We start from the raw sequence: 24,939 nt of genomic DNA, 5'->3' as shown, positions 1-24,939 counted from the left end.
TCTACCTGAGACTCAGATTACCCCTATCACAAATGACCTTGAGATCCCGGGTAAGTCCAGTTATTTAGTTTGTTGATAAGTCACCGGAGTAATCAATCTTCATCTTCAAGTTGAATATAGGTGCTATTCACATAGCTGTGACTCAAAAATTTTTCTTTGCTGATGTTTATGGTTTAAACCAGGAGCTCACAGCACGCTACAGGTCATTTATTTGAGTTTAAATTATCTGCAAATGTTGCGTAACTCAACTATGGAACTGTACCCAATTATTTTCCAAAGGGACATTTTTTTTTAATTACGAATAATACATGCTATTATAAAAAAAAAAGTTCAAACACATGAAGTGAGGTCCTTCATAATTTTTTTATAAGGATTTGTTTTCTTCTAATATTACAAAATATAAAACCTGTCACTATTGAGTCAATTCCAACTCATGGCAACGCAATGTGTTGCAGAGTATAACTGCTCCACAGGGTTTTCTTGGCTGTAATCTTTATGGAAGCTGACTGCATGCTTTTCTTCAGTGGTGCTGCTGGTGGGTTCCAAACCATTTGTGCTACCCAAGGACCTCCTCCATTAAAAAATAGCTTTCTTCTGAAACTATGGCCCCTGGACACTCTGCTAACTCAGAAATGAAGCTATTCCCGAAGTCCACCTTAAAGCTAAAGGTTAGACAGACCTATAAAATAAATAATAACACCCGTGAGGAACGTGCTTCTTAGTTCAATCAAGTATACGAGGCCAAATGGGCAACATCTACACAAAAGCAAAGACAAGAAGGCAGGAAGGGACAGGAAAGCTGGACAAATGAACACAGAGAACCCAGGATGGAAAGGGAAAGGGGGAGAGTGCTGACATATTGCAGGAATTGCAACTAATGTCACAAAACAATTTGTGTATAAAATTTTGAATGAAAAATTAATAGGTACTGTAAACTTTCATCTAAACACAATAGAATTAAAAAAAAAAAAAACTTATAAAAAAAATCACCTATATGTGACCAAACGATCAACAATTGCATTAAAACAAGATGAGAATGAAAGGGGCAGTGAAACCAGATTAATAGAAATGGAACAACCAGACGGAAATAATCAGAATGCTCACACACTGTGAAGAATGTAACCGATGTTATGGAACAACTTGTGTCGAAATTGTTAAATGGGAATCTAAACTGCTGTGTTAACCCTCACAGAAAATGTATTATTAAAACAAACAAAAAAAACCCACTTCTTTTAAACATTCATGCTTTGATTGTCTCTTCCCACTCCTTCCTTCTTTTTTCAACCTACTCCATCATCTTCTTTCCGTTTGCACACACACAGTTGCCTACAACCAAACCTTCAGCCATCACGTGCCTACTCCTATGGTACAAGTTATACTCAAGCACTAGTGAACATGGCACCTGGACATCAATTTTGTGGACTTATTTATATATGGCCAAACTCACTCACTCACTCACTCTCTCTCTCTCACACACACACGTTAGTCGTATTGTTATAAATGAAATTACTTTGGGACTACAGAATTTTGATCTGATGTAATAAGGTGTGTTTTTATATTGTTATAGATCTGTAGCTAAAATATATAAAGTTATGAGAGAAGAAGGGGAAAAGTTTGACTAGCAGCTGCTTGTTACTATTCCATTAGAACAGGGTTATTTCCTTTCTCTCAGAGTCCTGGAGCGTAATTCCCTCAACAGTCATATGTGGCGATTTTATTTTGCTGTTAGCAGAGAGTCAGTGGTAAGAAGTCTGCACCTACAGAGGTTGTGGCTCATCGTCTACGTACCCTGTTGAAGCCAGCATGGAGAAGTGGAAGGACAGAGGCCTCTTCATGGTCACCCGATCTGCAGCAAAGCAGAAAACATGGTCACTCAGCAGATACAAACCAGGATTACTCATGCCAAAACATGAGATAGCGATGAGGCAAACATAGCCTTAGCTCTAAGAGTGGCTTCCTAACCAACATACACCTTCCTTCCTATTCCCACACTAGCGTTCCAAATGCAAAAAAGACAAAGACAAAAAATAAGAAAAGCTCCATAGTATGCCTGAAACTGTCACCACAGGTACATATGAGTGGCCTCCTCCAACTCACAGCCGCCCTTTGGAGCTGGAGCAAAGCTTAATAATAGCAGAGGGGAGCAGTGGACTGCTCATCCCAGAGACTCAAGTCCCTATTTCTGCCCCTAAATCTTCTGGAAGCACGACACCCGACCCAAGACCTAGCTGGGTCCAACTCTCAGTGTGGAAGACAACTGACATTATAGGCTGCATGACCCCATGGCCAAATGGGGAGGGGAGTGTCATCAGGAATGCCAAATTAGAAGGGAAAGCTCCTATCATGAAGACATGCTGTAGCTAGGGCCCCACTACTACAAGAGAAACAGCAACCCTGAGCAAGTAACACAGGGTACATACCCTGGAAAACAGGCAAGGAAGATGGAGGAACTGAGAGAATATAGCAAAAGAAATTCCTGTGCTTATTTGAAGCGTTACCTACAACTGATTTCTGCCCTACAAGGAAAAGTTGTCCTCCCTATTCCTTTTTTTCCTCAAGAGCTCAAGGCTCTACACTTCTCTGAATGAGAAATCATCAGAGGCACCAAGAGTGTTCCAAAAGTATTAATGTTCTATTCCATCAACTTAGTGGCATAAGACACTAAGTATTCATTTTATTTTCACTCTTTATATATATGAAGTATTTTATTTAAAAAATGGGGGGAGAAAGGGGGGAGGGGTGAAAAAACAACAAGAAATAAGCCATAGTAACCTTTACTTAGCAAGGACTAGTAAATATTTTTGCTATATGAATAGGATAAAAGTCAGGAATAAGTGGAGTAAGTCAGGCTTAGGGAAAAGGCTGTGTGGCCAAGCACACTTCTGTTGTCCACAGCCAGGACTCTAAGACCTTGTTCAGATCTCAGAGTCCATAGAAGATAAAATACAAGCAAGAGGGCCAAAGAAGACTGATTTCACACCTAGGGCTCTCCCACTCATTCACCTAGTGATCCCATATCCCACCAGGATGGGGAGGTGGTAAACAACCAATGGGGACAATTTCTCCACACTTCTCAGACTGTTGCCAGTGGAAGGTGTCAAACAAATTGAAGAGACACAGCTCCTAAAAAAAGACTCCAGGAGTAGCAGGCAGGTAGAAGTCTTTGGCAAGGGCAAGCCTTTAAAGCCATGATTTCCCACTGTACCAACAGGGCCTTGGAATGAAGTATGTCAAGTCTGCCCTGAGCCAGCCTTGCCTGAGGGAGGCCTAGTCTTTCCTGTCTGAGCTGCTGGCTTGTCAGCTCCTTTGTTGCCAAGACTGTGAACATCACGATGGGGCAAGTGAAGCAGATCTTAGGCCCTAATTAAGGTCTGTTCTCTCCAAAGCTAATGACAGCCATTAAGGGACTAAAACAAATTGTGATACTTGCAAAGGTTCCAACCATCAAAGCTTGTACAAACAACTATTTTTCCTGCTGATTCTTTTATTTTAAGTGCTGGCCATTTCAAACAATAAACCCGGCAGAGCCAGTTTGGCATCCTACAGTCTAATTGAACCTACAGCTCAATCCTTCTTTGCCTTCCAACATTGGCATAAATCCTTCTGTCCTGCTTCTAGCCACAGTGGATTTAGTGCCTCTTTGTTCTCATGGTACCATTTTTCTTCTTTAGTGAAAACAAAGCATTTTCCCATTTCTTTTCTTCAAAGAAAAGATAAATTAGAACAATGTTCTCTGCAGACTTCCTTCTCTCCAGATTTTCTATTCATTTTTAGTATATACCAAGCAATCTTTTTTTCCTGAGGTGTGTAAGGGTGTGCTAATAGCAATTAAACATGATAAAGAGAAAAATCTAAGTATTTCCAGAAACTTGTGAAACAAAACTCCCAAATGCAAGGGCCAAGGTTGGTATCGTAGGGCCAAAGAAATGCCCATTGCTTGGCGAGCTCAAAGGCTAGATGACGTCAGACACATGTTTCAGATGAACAGTGCTACTTCCAGCTGGGGATGGGAGGGTGTGCTTACGCTTGTGAAACCACCGCAAGGATCACCGTGTGCTCGGAGGGATTTGTGGCCCGGATTGACCTGCAATGAAAAGGCTCCGCGTCAAACAAGGTGATCTGGGCTTTGTTACATTAACGAATGTGGAACGTCTTCACTTTGAAAATGGCACAAAATCAACTTTTTCTCTAAATGAAATAAAGTCTGAAAATGCATGAAAGACAAGAAAGAGAGATGCCCTTGTGGGTTAGGTCAATCTCTTTGTTTTATTTAGGAAAAAAAAAAATTTTTTTTTTGAGCTTCTAGGCAATTATCCAACAGGTCAGACCTGCCAATTTTCCACTTCAAAAATTGGCAAATTCCACTTAAATTCCATGTTTCTGATTGAAATTCCACTCTGCAAAAAACTGGCAGTCCTACAATCCTCTAGTTATCGGTTTGTACTTGGGAAGCTAATTGGGCTGGATCTTTTTCCTTTTAAAATAGTAGATAGTTCAGAAAGCTGACCTTAAAGAAGAAAGTGCTTGCGGGCAGCTGGATATACAAATGCAGGTCAAAGCTTATTAAAGAAGGTACAAAAAGTTGTCCACATTCTTCTGTTGTATCATTGTTTGTGCTCAAATACTTTTAAATAACTGGGTCATCAGCGGGGGCTGCGAAATGCTGTAATATAGTTCCTGCCACTATATTTGTTGAATTATGACAAACATGTATATAGTTAGCTTATTCCTTAGGATTGTAACAGGATCAAAATATACAAAAATGTTGAATTTTGAAGTCCCTGAATCTTCTTAGATGTGCTGTACTACAGCTCAGATTCTGGATTATTCTGGTCAGGGGGTCACAATTTGGATGAACTTTTAACAAAGTGTCACATGCTTGAATCTTAGTATAAATGTGAATGCTTGTTTGACCTATTCCCTTGGTCTGGCCTCTGCTTATTTTGTGATCCCTCAGAAGGGAAGCATCATCTCCAAGCACTGAAGGAAGGTCAAGGCTACTCCTGAGTAATCTGTGAAACAAAGTGTGTTTGTTTTTCTTTCTGACTATTGGTATTTCCTCTGTTCTCCATTTTAATGTGTTTGCTCTACTTCTCTCCCAGGGACAGCCGGTTCATACCACTTCATCCTCTATGGACAACCCCACATTTTTCCTGACCTTTCTCAAAAAAAGTACCTTCCCCATGTCCTATTCCTTGAGACCTCCATCTATGAGGGCAGAAGGCTCAAGAAAATGATCAGCCATTGTATTCCTGGAAAGTGAAGTTTCCCCTTATACATAAATGGTATTTGAATGAGTTCCTTTGGAGAGAATACCTTAACTCACTAAGAGGCAGGAGGGATAAGTCAATATCCCTCCAATGCTAACACAGACCAAGCCCATCCAGCCACCCTACAGAATGGGTCCTGCTAGGGTGAATCTACACTTATTTTATACTTAGAAGCCTACTGGGTAGTTAGCAGAAATACCAGTCAGTGCCTAACGAAAAGAATGCACAGTGTTTCAGGGGCATACTCTAATCTCCAAGAAAACACTGGAATAGGCCTTCGGTGGGCCTATTCCACCCCAGTGATGAGTCAAGGATATGCTGCTGGGCTACATTGTAAGGGGTAAGCCTTAGAGCAGAAGCTAAAACACACTATAAACATAACTGGGCCAGAGCGCAAGTTTTCTTGGCCTCTTTAGGGATTGGCTTCCATCTTTTGGGTTACTCCTTGCTGCTTCCCTCTTTCTCTCATCCCTCCAAAGGGACTGATCTGGTAAGAGGGACCTATGTCTCTTCTTGGTCGAGAGGACTAAGGGAGAACTGGTAGGGTGGCAGGATGGGGAGGCCAAGGAAGCAAGGGACAGCCAGTCTAGCTCAAAATCAGAGATCTAGGGCCTATGTGGCAATAACGAATGTGTATCTGCCAGGAGTGTATTCCCCACACATGTTAATAAATCACTACCACATGTGCTGGTAGTGAAGCACTCAGAAACCTGGCTAGCCTCTACCTAACCAGTAACAGTCAGCAAACACACTGCCAGGTATGTACACCTGGCTTCCGAATGCACAGATAACCACTGTTTTTCTGTGCAGCTAAGCCAGAGATGCCTTATGCTAAGAAACAGAGCCACAACTCTTTATGCTTAAGGAAGAATGTAAAACTTATCTGCTAAACTGGCTTTGTCTGAATTAAAAGATTTCTTATTAATTTTTGAATAGCTGACACTTACCTTGAATCACTCTAAGTATGCACAAAGACTGCTATTTCTACCATACGATCTTGTACGAAAAGTAAATTAAGACCAAGAAAAAAGACATACTCAGTATAAACGACTCAATTTGATCCCAAAAAGCATTTAAAAAGATTTCTTAATGTTAAAAATGCCATCCAAATATTTTATGACCAAATATACACATTATTAAATAAATAAGTGTGAAAAAATTAGCTTATATGAAACCAGTAAAACATTTTAAAATAGGTTCCTTAAGAAAAATTCTTCTTTGGGAAACTGAAGACCACCAAAGAATAGCAAAGGCAATGGCTATGAGGAAAAACTTGTCTTAATCCATAAGTTTCATGTCAGGTTACCAATGGCTCCAAGAAGCCATTTCCCTACCTTTCTTTTCACTAATGAATATTCAAGAACATTCCAGTTGCATAGGTGATTGGAGTCTGGCCTGGTCTATCATTTACTTAGTGACCTCTTCCCTCTTGCTTCAAAGCATTCCACTTCTGCTAAATCGATCAGTTCATCAGTGCTACCTCTTATGACTATGCATTTATTTATGAACAGGCATGCTTTTCCTGCCCAGAACACAAGGATTTCTATAAACAAGCAGGGGGCTTGGGTCCCTGGAAGATTTTCTGCTGCTGCAAAGTGGCTGCCTTTGCTCCATTACTGGGAAGCCTGCTGTAGGAGCTAACCATCTGTGTCAGGGACGGAAAAATTTCTATTTCACACATTGCTGATGCTCACTTTGGGACAGAATAATGATTAAAATCTCTGGTTTAAATCCAAACCGTATCTGTGTAATAAGAACTGTGTGAATTTTAATGTTGTTCTTGAAATATGAGCAGCACTTGGCAAGGTGGGGGAAGGCACCCTGAAGTTTTCTGTGGAACCCAGCTCACACTTCCAAGTTCAGTGCAACTCAAACGTGGAAAAGTAGGAAAGGCAAGAGAAACCCGCAAGAGGAGCAAAAGCTTTCATCCCAGAAATCAAACATACTGCTTAGAAATGTCAATACATATTTTAGAAATACTTGGGATGGAATGAATCACATCTATGAATGAAGTTCATATTCAACTATTAAACCGACATTTACTAAGCACGTTAAATCCAGGAAGGTACCTGCACACAGCTTCTGCATCAAAGTTTCGAGTTTGCCTGTGATCAATAACGATAATTTCATGGTGCTTATCTAAAAAGCACTCAAGGGCTGACTCCGGAGTCCGAGAGATATTGCACCTGTAGCCGGCTCTGTCACAGGCCCACCAGAATCCGTCACTCTGACTATCTTCCTTCGCAAAGATCAGCAAAACCTGAAACACACAGAGAAGGTCATCCTGTTAGAAATCATCATCTTAGGGACTGGATTATAAACATGCCTATGGTCTGCTGGTTAAAAATGTGGCCACTGGAGAGAGGCTGCTGGTTCAAATCCCAGCTCTTCCACTTGGAAACAGTGGATCTTTGAAGAAGTTACCTCATCTCTTTGGTCGATAAAGATCTCAAAGATCTATAGAGATGTTAACTGTGAGACAAAGACCTGAACAGTGCCATGTAAGCTCATTGTGAGAATTGAATGGCTGAGCACAGAATAAATGCTCAATAAGTCTAGTGGTAGTTGTCATTCACTACAACTGTAGATAGTTTAACTTCCTAATTAGCTTTGTTTTTAAGTAGATTAAGCAGTAAAATTGTTAACAGGATAATTGACACAGATGAAACTGGTACACACACACACACACACACACACACGGTTCCAATGCAAATGGTGTTTGCCTCACAATTCCAGGAGGACAACTCTCTGAACTTAGCACTAAAATACCTATAATAACACAGAAAAACAAGGTGCACAAAACCACCTCAAAAACTAATTCTAATACTCAGCTCTTGCCAGAATTTGAAAAGAATGATCATGAAATATGAAACTGATGGAGCTAATTTGAGGAAAATTTGCCTCATTTTGCCACCTTGAAAAGCACAGCCCCACCCACAAAGACGGTAGCAATATTTGACATATCTTCCCTCTCATTGTTCTCTGGCTCAGAGGCCCAGATTTCCTACCAGCCAGAAGCTTTACCACCACCTGAACGTATTCATTTATTTACATGGTTATGGTCTACCTCTCCCACTAGAATTAAGCTTCAGGAGGGAAAGGCCTTGCCTGTCTTGTTCTCTTCTGTGTCCCCTGTGCCCAGCACAGGGCTGGCACTTACCAGATGCTCAGTAAATACTTGCTGAATGAAAGAATAACTACAAGTAGGGTTTTTCTGAGAAGTTCAAGAGGGGTTTAAAATAACAGAAGTAAGACTACCTCATAGCAATAGGTCTAATAATAATAGCAAAATAATCTCAAGATATTGATAAGGCATTTAATATTTTTTCAGCACCCATTTCTGATTTAAACAATCAGGAATAGAAGGACAGTTTCTCAACATGAAGTGCTTTAAAGCCAACAGCTAATATCATTCTTCCTGGTGAAATATCAAATGTGTCTCATTTAAAATCAGAAGCAAGACAAACAGTCCCACCATCACCACTGCGTTTTTAAAAACATTTAACAATGGAGAATCAGAAAATAGAAACAATAGTATCATGAACCTTCATGTACCCATCCAATCACATCAGCAAATATCAACTCCTAGCCAATCTGGTTTTATCTCTATCCCTACCTACTTCCCCAAACTCTCGTATTATTTTGAAGCAGTTCCCAGATATCATATCATTTCACTCATAAGTACATCAAGGATGCATCTATTAAAACAAAGACTCTTCTAAAAACACAGAAACAAACAAAATCACAATACTATTTACCTAAAATCCCCCAATAATTCTTTAACACCATCAAATATCCAAATGTATCATAAATGTCTTTTTCTACACTTTGAATCATAAATCCAGTAAGATTCCCACCTTGAAACTATGTTAAGTTTCCCTTAATCTATAGGTTTCCCTCCATCTCTTTTATAAATTACAAATCGATAAGACAAATACTAATCACTCAAAATAAAAACAGATAAAGAGATACAGAAGAAATACAAATGGCTGATAAGCATGTAGAACTGCTCCATGTCATTAATAATCAAAGATGTGCAGATCTGACAAAGGCTTTTTGAAAATGTTCAGGTGGGCACAGCATTACAGTTGATCTAGCCATTCCAAATTGATCTGATACAATATTTCTGGAAAGCAATTTAGCAACATGTAATAAATATCTCAGGAGAGTTCATACCCTTTAATCTTATAATTCTACTTCTAGTAATATATCTTAAGGAAACAGAATTGGACAAATATTTGCATGTCTTTTTATTGTAGTAATATGTATTTAATTATATATTACTTTATGAATATTACAATGTAAAAAAACCTGAAAACAACATAAATGGGAAATGGTCAAAGTATGGCATATTCACATAGTAGATGGTTATACAAAAAAAGAAAAAAGACTCTTTTTTTTTGTATAACCATCTACTATTAGCTGTTAAAATATACTTTTTAAGCATATTCCCATACTCAGAGCTATAGGAAATGTCTCTACTTAAGTGCCAAGGGTAGTACACCAGTGAGGAGGACATCCACTTTCTGTAAAAGCTCTATCATTCCTGTCTCTGATAATAGAGTATTTTCAATAAAGGTTGTAGTTGGAATGCTTCCTTTTAATATGGCAAACACTCTGTGATTATATATTTTAGAAGTCCAGAGTCATATTCTCAGACTTCAAAACCAATTGGAGTCAAGAGCAGGTATACATACAGAAACCAATGCTCATTGATGGTTACCAGGAATTGGGGTGGGAGGAGAGGAGGGAATCACTCCGGATAGTAGTCACTTGTTATTTTTGGTAATGGGAAACGTAACACTGAATGTGCATGAAACGCAGTTTGGTCAAACTAAATGACGTCATTAAGAGATATGCAAGAAAAAAGGTTGTTTTTGGTAAATGCTATGATATATAATTTTGCAGCAACAGCAATAACCACCAAAAAATATACCTGTGGTTACAAACATATGTATGCATGCATGTGAATAGGTATGTATATATGTGTGCATAAATAACAAAACACCAAACCCACTGCCGTAAATAGATGCATCTTATATATATATATATATGTATTTTTTATTTTTAACAAAGCACATGAGGGGTACTTACAGATACTTCTTAGACATAACCAAACACCTGGCAGGATTGGTTTTCTGGGTTTGAAATCTCAGAATGTGTGATAGGGTGAATGTGTGTTGCACGTGGCAAAGACATGAATTCTGGGGTGCCAAAAGGTGGAATATTTTGGATTAAATTACAGTCCCCCAAAATATATGTTTTAAATTCTAACCTCCATGCCTGTGGTTACAATACCTTTTGGGAATATGTGGTATCTGTAATGTTAATGAGGCAGGATTAGTATCGGGTGTACCTTTAGTCAATCTCTTTTGAGATTAAACAAGTAAGCAGAGGAGAGGTGGGGTAAGATAGATGCCAAGACACATGGAGGACCTCCAAGGAACTAGGAAGCAGAAGCTGAGGAGACAAGGACCTTCCTCCAGAGCCAACAGAAAGAAAAAGCCTTCCCTTAGGGCCAGCACTCTGAATTCGGACTTCTAGCTTCCTAAACTGTGAGAAAATAAATTTCTGTTTGTTAAAGCCATCCACTTGTGGTATTTCTGTTATGGCAGCACTAGATAACTAAGACAGGACCATGGTCTCGAACAACTTGGCCAACTAGCATAATATAGCTCATAAAATTTACGTCCTACATCCTAGTTTGGTGAGTAATGTCTGGGGGGCTTAAAAGCTTGTGAACTGCCATCTAAGATACAACTACTGGTCTCTACTCGTCCAGAGCAAAAGACAAAGAAGGAAACCAAAGACTCAGTCAGAGAAGAAACTAGACTACAGGATGAATAGCCTACACAAACCATGACCTCATCTACCCTGAGACCAGAAGAACTAGATGGTGCCTGACTACCACTACCAACTGTTCTAATAGGAGCCGCAATAGATGAATCTTGATAGAATGGGAAAAAAATGTGGAACAGAACTCAGCTTCTTAAAAAGTTCAGACTTACTGGACCACTTAAGACTAGAGGACTCCCTGAGACTATCCCCCTGAGGTACACTGTCAAACTGAACCGAAACTATCCTCTGAGGTCACCTTTTAGCTAAATGACAAATTGTCTCACAAAATAAAGAATATCACATGTGAATACTGCACTCCTTTAAAAAATCATTTATATGAGACCAAATGGCCAACAATTACTCTAAAGCAAAGAAGAGAAGGTAAGGAGACAGGGAACCAGATTACTGAAAATGGAACAACCAGAATGAAAATAATGAGAATGTTGCCACATTGTGAAACATACAACAAATATCACTGAAAAACCTGTGTAGAAATTGTTAAAAGGGAACCTAATTTGCAGTGTAAACTTTCACGCAAAAAATTATTTTTACAAAAATCCATTGTAGTACCATGAGTAGGTTCAAGTACCTCAGAAAACTCCAACTTCAAAAGTCACTTCTTTCATTCAACCAGCTCCCCAAACTCCACCTCCACAAGGACTTTCTGGACAAGGGCACTAATTTCTCCTCACATCTTCCATGACTTCTCCCTTCTAGGTGTTTATCCCAAACGTGAACTTATCCTTATTTAATTTGCCTAAGGTCTCAGATATGAACCCTGACTTCAAGCCCCCAAGTCCACTTTCTGTATCATACTCAGGTACATTGTTGCCTTCCTTGTCCCTCCACAATGAAGTCCTCATTCTATTGTGAATTCTAAATTTAAAGAAATGACCCTGGTGGGAAAACCATCTTGAGCTTGTCAGTGAGAACCAAGTACCTTTAATCATCACAAGTCCTCAGGAAACTTTGTGGAAGTCAATTGAGCTCCAGGGATGTGAGTTCAACTTAGGTTGAGGTTTAGGTGGTAAAACTCCATAGCCCGAATGTGCTAAATAATGCAAACTTGCAGTTGCAGTAAGATATTTCCTTTCTTATAGTAGTATTATGAGAGACCCTTGGGAGAAGTCCCTTTATGGGGCTTGAGACCATGGTACCACTGGTGACAGAGGTCAGCACATTTCCCTCCTTTCTGAATGGTATCCTCATTGTGTTCTCAGAGGTTCAACTGCAGGTCATAAGCAACCTATCCCCACTATCTGCCCTCACACAGAATTCTTGGACAACTGAAGAACCCACCTTTGGCTATGCGGCACGAGCATGTTTGGACCCTACTTGGTTCTACATTGACGGGGAATACAGGAAAGTGAGCCCCTTTTGGCACTGATCTGTCTGTCTCTCAACGTCCTGGCATTTCCATTTCATACAATAAACAGAATCAAAGCTCAATCTTTCCAAGAGGATAGGCATCCCTAACTTGGCCTATCATTTTCTGTTTTCTCAAATGCCATGTTTCCAGGAAAGAAATAATATATTTTTCACCATGATTTTAACATCTTCTCCTTATCCCATGGCTTGAAATCACACCCTGGTAACACATAAGGCAGCTACACTTACTTAGAGCACACTCTAGGCTGGAACCTGTCACTCCTCAGTTCAAGGTGTTCCTCAAATCTTTAGCCAGAGTTCTTTCTAGGAAAAAAACAGGAGGTGCTCTCTCAAGAGAAGCAAAGGGGATGGGCTTGTAACTTTGGTAGTTAAAAGGAAGCCTGCAAACCGAACTATTAGTAAAGGAGTCACAATGAAAAACAAGTAGAATAAATTGGTTTGTGCCAAAAGTCAGTAGCCCTTCACTTGATGCAGCTGTGGTACTACTAAAGTGAGAAACTCAATATGCAAGAGAAGGTGACGGAAATTCTTGTGTTTCTCACCTGGCTAGCTAAATTTCTAAACAAGACCCTCAACAATTCATATTTCCTTATGCCTCACTGTTTGACTAATACAATAAGAACACAACTCTATTCTCATGTTGGGCATTGCTACAGGTATCACTAACCTCATCTCTCTTTTGTGACCTCAAAATAACTGCAACTTGTATTCATTTGTCTGAAGTGCCCTTAAACGTTAAAGGAACGTTCCACTTTTGAAAAAAAAGATAATGTCATTTATTCAACAGATATTTCCTGAGCACCTACCATGTGCCAGACACTGTTTTAATTGTTTAGGGTACATCAAGGAACAAAATATGGATCCCTACCCTGATGGAGAGGCCCTGTCGGTGCAGTGGTTAAACATTTGGCTGCTAACCAAAAGGTTGGCAGTTCAAATCCACCAGCTGCTCCTTGGGAACCCTATGGAGCAGTTCTACTCTGTCCTATAGGGTCGCTATGAGTTGGAACCGACTCAACGACACATAACAATAACAACCCTGATGGAACTTGCACCATAGTGGTGGAAGGGCAGACAATAAACAATAGGCATGATAAAAAGTAAATTACAGGGAATGTTAATAACTGGTGATACATGAAAAGACAGGAGAGCAGGGTAAGGGGATCAGGAGGAAGGTACTGGTTATAGTATTTAGTAGGGTGGTTAGGGTAGACTTTGCTGAGGAGGTGACATTTGAGCAAATGCCTGAAGGAAACAGGAAAGTAAGCCAAGTGGACATCTGGGGGAAAAGCATTCCAGGCAGAGGGAACAGGTCGATAGGCCCTACAGCAGATGTGTCCCTGGGGTGTTCAAGGAACTGCACAGAAGCCAGTACGACCAGAGAGGAGGGTGGGAGGGTAGAAGAGGAGGTCAAGTTCACAGGAGGGAGCTAGAGATCATGGTGGGGTCTTGTAGACCATTTTAAGGGCTTAAACTGGATTTCACATGGAAACTTGCAAAACTAATTGAAGACAGGGAGCACTTATGTTATAAAAGCACTCACTAGAGAATTTCTTTGGAAAGCATTGAAAATTCTTTCCATTTATAAAAATTTAATTTAGAAAGACGAATTTTCAATAATTTAACTCCTAAGCAAAGTGAAAATCTAGGGGAATAAAAATGACACATTGTAGAGTAAAATACTATAGCAATCACCTTTTTTTGGCTGTCTTCCCAGCTCAGGACAATTATCCCTTCTCTAGGAAATGCCCCTATAACTCATAGTGGTGGTCCCAAGTAACCAGTTGATTAGACTCTTTGTTCCCATCTGCAAGGCCACAGCTGGACCAATGATATTCTGTTTCTGGGAATTTGGAACCTGAGCACAGAGACACAGAGGCTGGGAATTGGGATCTGTAGCCCATTAACAGCAGAGATGTTGAAGGAAGAGCCCAAAACTCTTGCTGCCAAGGTACTCAGAGACGGCCCACTGCAACCCTTCCCAACATGGCTTCCAACTCTCCCTCAGATTCTGCAAAAATCTCACTCTCTTTCTAATACAGTTCCTGTTTATTAACTTTTTGTATAAGGCAGCTATTACTTGCGATCAAAAACAAAAATCAAAGAAACAAAACATTAAGATAGTCCCTCTTCAGCTTTAGAAATTACCACTATTTAGTTTCTTTGTTAGATGTGGCCATTAATATTTATTGCCATTCACTGAGACAAATTCCATAAAATTTTGCAATATGCTAAAAAATTCATCATCAAAGGCAGACACTTGAACTTGATTTATAAAGAGTAAAAACAATTGGAACCCTTCTGCATGCTCTAAATGATATGCTTGACATTCATTGAAAGAATATTTATTGATGATCTATTACGCATAATGTTGAATTAAGAACTGGGTAAGCAGCTAGTTATAATACGTGTCCTAAGAAGTGGTGAACATAGACACACATAGCATGGATGTAGCACCCAGGACAAGAATCTAAGCAGAGGAAGCACCAAGAGTAGAAGATAAAGATCTGATCTGCAGTAAAGTCTGGGACAATGAGGAAATATCTTCTTTGCACAGCAGGCTTTGACCAACTTCAGTTCTATTCAGGGTCAGAACAAGACTACAGACAGTCCTCACTTTGCATGGTAGTGCCAACCCAAAAAAACCAAACCCACTGCCGTTGAGTCAATTCCGAATCATAGCGACCCTAGAGGACAGAGTAGAAGTGCCGCATAGAGTTTCCAAGGAGCACCTGGTGGGTTCGAACTGCTGACCTTTTGGTTAGCAGCTGTAGCACTTAACCACTACACCACCAGGGTTTCCCACGGTAGTGCAGGACCATAAAAGCGACCTTGCAAAGCGATCTTTATAACCAATGGGAAAATTGATTGCTCCGTGACCTTTCAAAATTTTTGTCAGAACGTTAAACTCTTATTGTCAGTTATGAATGCATTATTGTTGTTGTTGTTGTATGTCATCGAGTCCATTCCAACTAATAGTGATCCTATTGAACCAAGAAGAACTGCCTCATAGGGTTTTTTAGGTTGTAATCTTTGTAGGAACAAATCACCAGTTATTTTCTCCATCAGAATGGCTGGTGTGTTCTAACCACCAGCCTTTTCAGTTAGCAGCTGAATGCTTAACCATTGTGCCACCAGGGCTCCTTTATTTATGGATTGAATTGTGTCCCCCAAAAATATGTGTTGTAAATCCTAACCTCTACGTTTGTAGTTATAATCCTATTGGGGAATGGATTGTCTTTGTTATGCTAATGAGGCAGGATAGTGTAGGGTGTATTTTGAGTCAGTCTCTTTTGAGATATAAAAGAGATTAAACAAGCAAGCCAGTAAGCAGACATGGGGAACAAAGATGCCACACCATATGAAGATCACCAAGGAGCCAAGGAACATGGACCTTCCTCCAGATCCGAAAGAGAAAGAAGCCTTTCCCTAGAGCTGGGGCCCTGATTTTGGATTTCTAGCCTCCTAACTGTGAGAAAATAAATTTCTGTTTGTTAAAGCCACCGACTTGTGGCATTTCTGCTCTAGCAGAACTGGATAACTAAGACAACAGGGAAGCGGAAAAAATAGTAAAATTAAGATTTATTTAGTACACTGCAATTTAAAATGTTAGAAACAGAATTAAAAAAATTTTTTTTTCTTTTTTAAGTAGTTATTAAGGGTAGTTTAAACGGTACTTGTCTTCTTCTGGTCATATAAATTAAGCTATGGAACAAGCATCTTTTTTATACCTTGGCACAATGTCACACTTGTGTGAATCAGCTTCTAACATTTTGACCTCTGTGCTTTCAACGTTGTGAAATATTGAGTTCCTTTAATTAATGTGAAGTTTTTTGCTAGCATCACTTCCTCTGGGACATCTTCATCCTTTTTCTCATAACCACTTTCCTCATTAATGTCTTTAAGTTTTCTATCACTAACTTCCTCTGGATACAAATCTAGAATCTCTTGAAGGTGGCAGCGTCAACGTTCACCAGTCAGCTCTTTCTTTTACAACTCTATTTACATTCAACTCAAATTTTACTTCCAGCATTATCACTTTTCACTTCTTTGCTGCACTTTCATTTTTGTTGGCCAATTCTCTCTTTGAATTATTCATTTTTGTAAAATGTCATGTACGCTTACTACTGAGATACAAGGAAGAAACACAACGACATGCTTTGCTGTCTCTGCTTAAAATGATATATAGATAGAGACCAATTGCCAACACTTTGAAAGAAGTGACACAGTTGGTCACTGATCATGATGCACATCTGTGATTGACACAGTCATTCATAGGCTGAAGGGATAATGGCAAAGTTTATACTTTATGCAGTTACAGTTAGTAGACTGTGGCAACTGAAATTTGAACCATGTTGTTGGAGGCCTGTTGTTATTTAACTAAACCATGGTAACTGAATTTGCACATATTGGAACTGTGCAAAGCAGGGGCTAACTGTATTGTTTTTCAAGTGTAACTAAAAAGACTGACATACAGGGTATGCCTCTATCTCCAGGGAGAACTTGAGCTAAACCTTCCTGGAACCACAAAGTTAAGGGCTGATCTAGAACAGGGCCAGGAGAATGAGGTGGAGGGGCCTGGTGTGAGAGGCTGTGGGGAGCTAATGTAGGGGCTGCAGTTGACTGGAGGGTACCAGTCGCAATGACAGAAACAGGGGCCATGACTCTCCGGAGTTCTCAGAGCAGGAAGGGACTCTGGGGAGCATGGCAGAGCTGGAACCCACATCTCCCAGCTCCTTCCTCAGTGATCTTTTCACACCTCAAACTGACGTTGTCTTCTTTGCTGGAAATCTTCATAATCACTCCTTTTACAAGCACAGAAAAATATCTTTGAGGATAGCAATAATGTGTCTTTTGTTAAATTAGAATGAAACTATTTCTTCTGGTGTAGGTTAAATACAAAAAAGATGAAAATAAAACTACTCTTTCTTATATTAAAGAAGGAAAGCAATATGTGTTCATTATTATCAGTGTTCTTTCTGAGTATGTCTATACATCGCCAGAGGAATCATCAACATCTGCTATTAAACATCCAATTTTCAGAATACTCCGTCTGGCATAAGGAAAACCCTTGTAACAAGGAGCTTCTAGAGTAGACCACACATATAGATCATGTAAGTTGCATCCACATGATACTAAATTGGCGAATTTGATCAGAGAAAAGGTTCAGTTCATTTGGAAAAAATCGTTTGGGAATGTTCCTTAAATGTCCCCAAGAAACTAATGCTAATAACAGCTATAGCTTGATGAGAATTTTCTAAGGGCCAGTGGTTACAGTAAATGTACTTTATACTATGTCACTTAATAGCCTTTTAAAAACTTTTGGGATGGACATTACCTCCATGTCACAGACATGAAAACCAAGGCTCAAATGGTTAAAAGACTTGTCCAAAGCTATGCAGCTAGCAAGATTAAAACTAAGGTCAGCCTGACCCCATAGACTGTGCAACCGTTATATTAGGTAACCCAGTCTCAGTTTAATTTTACCTACTAAAATATTTGACCAGAATTCCTAACAATTCTGTGGTTCCATGAAGCTTGCTAGGTTGGGTAAAGAGCACAACGTAATAGCAGCCGTAGGACAACAGGAGGGACGCGATGCTGACTGCAAATGAGATACTGAGTCTTAACACTACTACCACTCACACATTTGATCTCCAATATATCAAATTCCCAGTATATAAAGGTTCCAGGAAAATCCATGTCCATACAATATGGAAGAATATGTGCTGCCTTGCCAGGAAAAAGCTTAGGCCACAGCTGTGAACCCATCTCCAAGTCCAGTTGGAAAGCCCAGTGTGAAGGGAGTGGAGATAGCTCTCCCCAGAGAGAAACACATCAGTTCTACCCACCGGGGAATTAAAAGTACTCCAGGCATTGACAAAAAAAAAAAAGGCCACTTGATTTTCAGATGATATCACTTTGATATGAATCCACTGCCCCAAGATATTTTCCCTACTTTTTATTTTCTTGCCAAGATTGAAAAATACAACTTTCACTGAGTCATATCCATTCACCCAGGAGAGATGTACTCGGCCGGACCATGCTGCACTTCCCTTCAGTACTTCTAACCATTCCACTCCTAATATGCCTCCTGCCAGGTCGGGGTGGAGATGTGGGGCACCACCTCAGATGTCCTGATATGGGAGCAGTCTCCCCAGTGAATTCAGAAACGCAGCCTCAGAAGGAACTACATCCTGAAATATCGTCATCAAGCAATTTCTTACAAAGTCTAAGGGCTCTGGCTGACGTAGTTAATTAACATTTTTGGCATTCCAGTGAAATAACAGAATATTTTTCTCAAAGAAGGGGGCACAAATGAAGGCACTATATAGAGCTTAGATTTTTTTAAGACACTCTAACATTAGTAGCAAACGCATAATGCCCCCTGAAGTTAGAGTGTGACAAACAATAAAACCCACCAGTGTGGTCAGGAAACATCTCTATATCCCTGACAGTAATACCATGGAGTCTTGGACACAGTAGGCGCTCAGGAGATTCTTAGTGGATGGATCAATGAGTAAAACTATGTTTGAATGAGGCTTTTCAAGTAGTAACGGCATCCCTGGTTCCAAGTTGGGTTTGTTATCTTTTTGTTGTCTACTATTTTTTCAAGGAATTCTAATACAAGAAATTCACCAAATAGGTAAGAGACAGTGAGCAAACCTTCATTTGACTTTGAAGACTGACTAGCCACTTAAGAATCTTAAAAATGTCCAGTTAAGATGGTGCTTTGATGCATCCATCTGTTTCAAACACATAACAATGAAAGCTATAATATTAAGAACCCAAAAAAGATATAGTAGACTCACAAACAAAGCAAACATCTCTGAAACACAGAAATAGGTCTATGTTAGCCCTACTATATCTGTGATCTCCAATACTTGTCCTTTCATTCTCTCTTTAGTCTACCAGCCCTTATCTAACTTCATTTCTTTTTTTCTATAAGTGGTTTGCAACCTTAGCTAAATATTAGAATCACCTGGAGAGCTTTCATGACTTGGGATGACTAAGCCGCCTAATCAATTACATCAATCAATTACTCAACCATCAGTACTTTTTAAGACTTCCCCAGTGATTCCAAATTACAGCCAAGGTGGAAAACCACTGCTCTGCAGCCCCGGACCTCATAGTTCATCACTTTTAACCACTTTCCTATCAACCAGAGCTTTGAACTGGTTCATTCCAGTTCAAACCTCTGCCGCTAATTTACATTTCTAATGAGTTCTCAGATGACTCTAATGGTGCTGGTTAGGGACCAATTCTGAGAACCACTAGTAGAGCAAAAATAAAAACAAAAACCCATTGCCATCAAGTCAATTCTGACTCATAGTGACCCAACAGAACAGAGTAGAACTGCCCCATAGGGTTTCCAAGGCTATAATCTTTACGGAAGCAGACTGCCACATCTTCCTCCCACAGAGCGGCTTGTGGGTTCAAACCACCGACCTTTCAGTTAGCAGCTGAGCTCTTAACCACAGCACTACCAGGGCTCCTTACTAGTAGAGCAGTGGTTCTCAAAATTTATCATACATAAGAATCACGTGGGGGTCCTCTTAAACTGTAGGTTGTGATTCAGTATATCTGGGAGTGGAAATGCAAGTTCTCAACATGGGTTTGAACAGGAACAAACTGGTTGGAAGCCCTGCTACCAACACATTCACTTCCCTCATTCTCTTCTCCTCTGCCATGTGCTCCCTGAAAAACCTCACCCTTTGAGCAATCCCACTACATACTTTCTCTAGTCATACACCAAAGCTGCTGAGCTGTGCTAGAAAAAAATCACAAGACTGTCTGCTTTCTCTGGAAGGTGAGTCTTAGATAAGGCAGAGTAGACTGGCACTAGCATGCTGGGATTTGAAAAATTCCATGAATCTACCATTCAAGAGTTATTCTTTGAGACACACTGACTTCTTTAGGCAATTGTTTTTATTAAAGCATATCTCATTGAGAAAAGTTAAAAATACATGAATAAGAATTTTGTTTTTGATGGTGTTAATAGCTGGGACTCTGGTTACAAGTAGCCAAAACCTCCTTGAACTTTAGTAACAGGACGATGTGAGTTTCCAAGTGAGGGCTAGTCCTGTCCCCACATGATCAGAATAGTGCAGGGATCACAGCAGGATTGGTACTCTATTAAGGAAAACATTATGAAATTCTCAGAGCTGAAATAAAGATGCCCCAATCCTCATAACTGGACTGATAAAAAAACATCATGATAAATGGAAAAAAAAAAACTGAAGTTTTCAAGGATCTCATCTACTTGGATCAACAATCAACGTTTATGAAACCAACAGGCAAGAAATCAAATGATGTACTGCACTGGGCAAATCTGCTGCAAAAGGCCCTTTGAAAGTCCTAAAAAGCAAAGATGTCACTTTGACAACTAAGATGCACTTGGCCCAAGCCATAGTATTTTCAGTCACCTCATATACATGGGAAAGCTGGACAATAGAAAAGAATTGATGCATTTGAACTGTTATTTCCAAAGACTACTGAATATACCACAGACAGCCAGAAGAATGAACAAATCGGTCTAAGAAGAAAAACAACTGGAATGCTCCTTAGAAGCAAGGTGGCCAGACTTCAACTTGCTGAATTTGGACACATTATTAGGACCAGTTGCTATGGAAGGACAACATGTTTGGTAAAGGACAAGATCATCAGAAACAAGGGAAAACCTCAGTGAGATTGACTGACACAATAGCCTTAACAATGAGCTCAAATGTACCAATAGAATATCTAAAAAAACTGACAACACCAAACATCAGCAAGGATTTGGAGCAAACAGAATTCTTATATTGCTGGTAGGAGTGTAAAATGATACAACTACTTTGCACAAAGATCCTGGCAGTTTCTTTCAAGACTAAAACACCATTGTTCTGGAGGTTCTAGCTGGGCAGTTAGGCAGAAATAAAAAGCACCCAGATTGGAAGGGAGGAAGTAAAACTATATTTCTAGATAACTTGCTTTTGTATATAAAAAATCCTAAGGAATCCACATATACACACACAAAACTACTAAGAGCTAATAAGTTTAGCAAGGTTGCAGGATACAAGATCGAGATACAAAAATCAATTGTATTTCTCCACGCTAGCAATGAACAATCCACAAAGATTAAGAAAACAATTCCATTTACAATAGCACCAAAAAGAATAAAATACTTAGGAATAAATTTAACATGGTGAATTTCACATCACAGAAATTTTACCACAATTTAAAAAAAAAAAAAAAGAATGTTTAGGAATAAATTTAACAAAGCAAGGGCAAGATATGTACACTGAAAACTACAAAGAAACTAAGGAAAATCTAAATAAATTTCTTATCTTCATGGACTGGAAGAAATAAAATTGTTAGTATAGTAATAGCCCCCAATTGATCTACAGATTCAGTGCAATCCTTATTAAAATTGCTGCTGTTTTTGCAGAAATTGACAAGCTAATCCTAAAACTCATACGGAAATGCAAGGGATCAAGAATAGCAAAACAATCCTGAAAAAGGAGAAAATCAAGGGACTCATACTTTCCACTTTTAAAATTCACTACAAAGTGAAAATAATCAAGATAAGTGTTTTACTGGCTTAAGGGCAGACATATATACCAATGGAATAGAATTGATAATCCAGCAATAAACCCGCATATTTATGGTCAATTCATTTTTTATAAAGGCACTAAGACAATTTAATAGGAGAAAGAACAGTCTTTTCAACAAATGACACTGGGACATTTGGATATCCTCATGCAAAAGTATTAAGCTGGGCCCTACCTCACAACATATACAAAAGGTAACTTAAAATGGATCACAGACTTACACTTAAGAGAGAAAACTACAAAATAAGCTTTAGAAGAAAATTTTAGAAGTTCAAAAGAAGAAAACATGGGGTAAAGCTTTATGACATTTAATTTGGCAATGGTTTCTTGGTTATAACAATAAAAGCATGAACAACACAAAGGAAAAAATAGATGAACTGGACTTCATCATAAGGAGACTATCAAGAAGGTGAAAATGCAACCCACGTAACAGCTGTTGCAAATCACACATCTGAGAGGAATTTGGTGTGCAGAATATATAAAGAACTCCTATAACTCAACAATAAAAAGACAAGTAACTTGCCTAAAAATGGGCAAAGGATTTGAACAGATGTTTCTCCAAAGAAGACATTCAAATGACAGTAGGCACATGAAAATACATTCAGTATCATTAGCCATCAGGGAAACACAAATCAAAACCAAGAGATACTACTTCATACATGTGAGGATGGCTATAATCAAAAAAGGTGAACAATAACAAGTGTTGGTGAGGATACAGAGAAATTAGAACTCTCATATGTTGCTGGTGGGAATGTAAATGGTGGCTATGGAAAACAATTTGGCAACTTAAAAAAATTTTTAATTGCTATATAACCCATCAATTTCACTCCTCAGTATATACCCCAAATTTAAAACACAGATCCACACAAAAAGTTATACACAAATGTCTGTAGCAGCATTATTCATAATAGCCAAAAAGTTGTAAATGAAATATCCATCAACTGATAAATGAATAAACAGAATGTGGTATATCCATATGCATACAATGGGCTCTCATTCAACAATATAAAGGAATGAATTATTGATACCGACTACAATGTCTTAGTCATCTAGTGCTGCTGTAACAGAAATACCACAAGTGGATGGCTTTAACAAAAAAAAGTTTATTCTCTCACAGTCCAACAGGCTAGAAGTCCAAATTCAGGGTACCAGCTCCAGGGGAAAACTTATCTCTCTCTGTCGGCTCTGGAGGAAGGTCCTTGTCATCAATCTTCCCTTGGTCTGGGAGCATCTCAGCACAGGGGCTCCAGGTCCAACGGTTGTGCTCTGTTCCTGGCACTGCTTTATCAGTGGTATGAGGTCCCCCTGTCTCTCTGCTCACTTCTCTCTTTTATGTCTCAAAAGAGATTGGCTTTACATTTCATCAATATAACTGCTGCTAATTTTAATCCACCATAGTGATAGGATTTACAACACACAGGAAAATCTCATCAAATGACAAAATGGTGGACAATCACAATACTGGGAATCATGGCTTAGCCAAGCTGACACATATTTTGAGGGGACACAGTTCAATCCATGACACTACAACATGGATAAACCTTGAAAACATTATGCTAAGTGAAAGAAGCCAGACACAAAAGACCACGTATCCTATCATTCTGTTTATACAAAATGTCCAGAAGCGGCAAATACACAGAGACAAAAAACAGGCTGGTGGTTGCCAGGGGTTTGGGGAAGGGAGAAATGGGGAACGACTGTTAATGGGCACAGGGTTTCTTTTTGAGGTTATGAAAATGTTCTGGAATTAGATAGTGGTGGTGGTTGCACAACTTTTGAATATACTCAAATCACTGAATTACATACTTGGAAAGGGTGAATTTTATGTTACATCAATTACATGTCAATTAAAAAACAGCAGTAAAAAATATCAAAGCCAAGATAGTAAACAAATAAATAAACATACATTATTGAGGAACTGTTTCAGATTAAAGCATTCTAAAGAGACGTGGGAGCCCCGGTGGCACAGTGGTTAAGAGCTTGGCTGTGAACCAAAGGTCAGTAGTCTGAATCCAACAGGCGCTCCTTTTAAACCCTATAGGGCAGATCTACTCTGTTGTATAGGGTCGAAATGAGTCGGAATCGACAGCAATGGGGTTTTGTTTTGTTTTGTCTTGTTTCCTGAAAAGAGACATGACAACTAAATGCAATGCCTGACTATGGACTGGATCCTGGACTGTACAACATAGCTGTAAAGGACATTAAGATGATTAACGAAATTTGAATATGGACTATGGATTAGACCACAGTATTGTATCAACATGAAATGTCCTGATTTTAATCATTGGATTGTTGTTATGTGAAAGAATATTCTTGGAAATGCCTTAGGAATACACGATGACTTACTCAGAGGTAATAGGGCATCATGTCTCAAACAGGTCAGAAAAAAAAAAGTGTGTGTGTGCACACGTGTGTGTGTGCACACGTGTGTGTGTGTGTGTGTGGAGAGACAGAACAAGGGGGAATGAATTAAAGCAAATCGAGCTTTGGAAACGTTGGTGAATCTAGGTAAAGGGTATCCATGATCCCCTGTTCTATTCCTGCAATTTTTCTGTATGTTTTGAATTGTGCTAACATTAAACACTAGCAGAAAACAGTAGAATACACATATATTTTTTCTATCTATCTCTGTGCTTAGCAAGTCCAGATTCTAGCAGGGTAAGAGGTTAATCTGAAGAATTAGAAGACAGAGGCAAGCTTTAAAAACGACTTCCTTACAAATGCACGTGATTCAAGAGAGGGTGTGAGAAGGGCCTTTAGGCTGGGGCACCAATAGCCACATCTCCGATGGAAGGCAAGTGGTATTACCGAGAAGGTGCTTAGAGCATTTCCCTTGCACTGAAATAACGTTA

General features: G+C 39.3%; 1 protein-coding gene across 10 annotated transcripts in view; it reads right to left on the bottom strand.

The window, feature by feature from the left end:
- PDE8B (phosphodiesterase 8B) overlaps positions 1-24,939 on the bottom strand; it is a 263,697-nt gene that overhangs the window by 129,486 nt on the left and 109,272 nt on the right. For all 10 annotated transcript variants that reach the window (XM_010588229.3, XM_064273434.1, XM_064273415.1 and 7 more), the window contains 3 exons: positions 7,340-7,530; positions 4,025-4,084; positions 1,789-1,846 (listed from right to left, as the gene is read on the bottom strand). In XM_010588229.3, the coding sequence (XP_010586531.2) occupies positions 1,789-1,846; positions 4,025-4,084; positions 7,340-7,530 (309 nt within the window). The remainder of the gene's footprint in view (positions 1-1,788; positions 1,847-4,024; positions 4,085-7,339; positions 7,531-24,939) is intronic.

The sequence above is a fragment of the Loxodonta africana genome, chromosome 2 (assembly GCF_030014295.1).
Source record: "Loxodonta africana isolate mLoxAfr1 chromosome 2, mLoxAfr1.hap2, whole genome shotgun sequence".
NCBI classification, from domain to species: Eukaryota; Metazoa; Chordata; class Mammalia; order Proboscidea; family Elephantidae; genus Loxodonta; species Loxodonta africana.
Note: the sequence above shows the minus strand (reverse complement) of the source record. Positions and strands in the feature narration are given on the sequence as shown.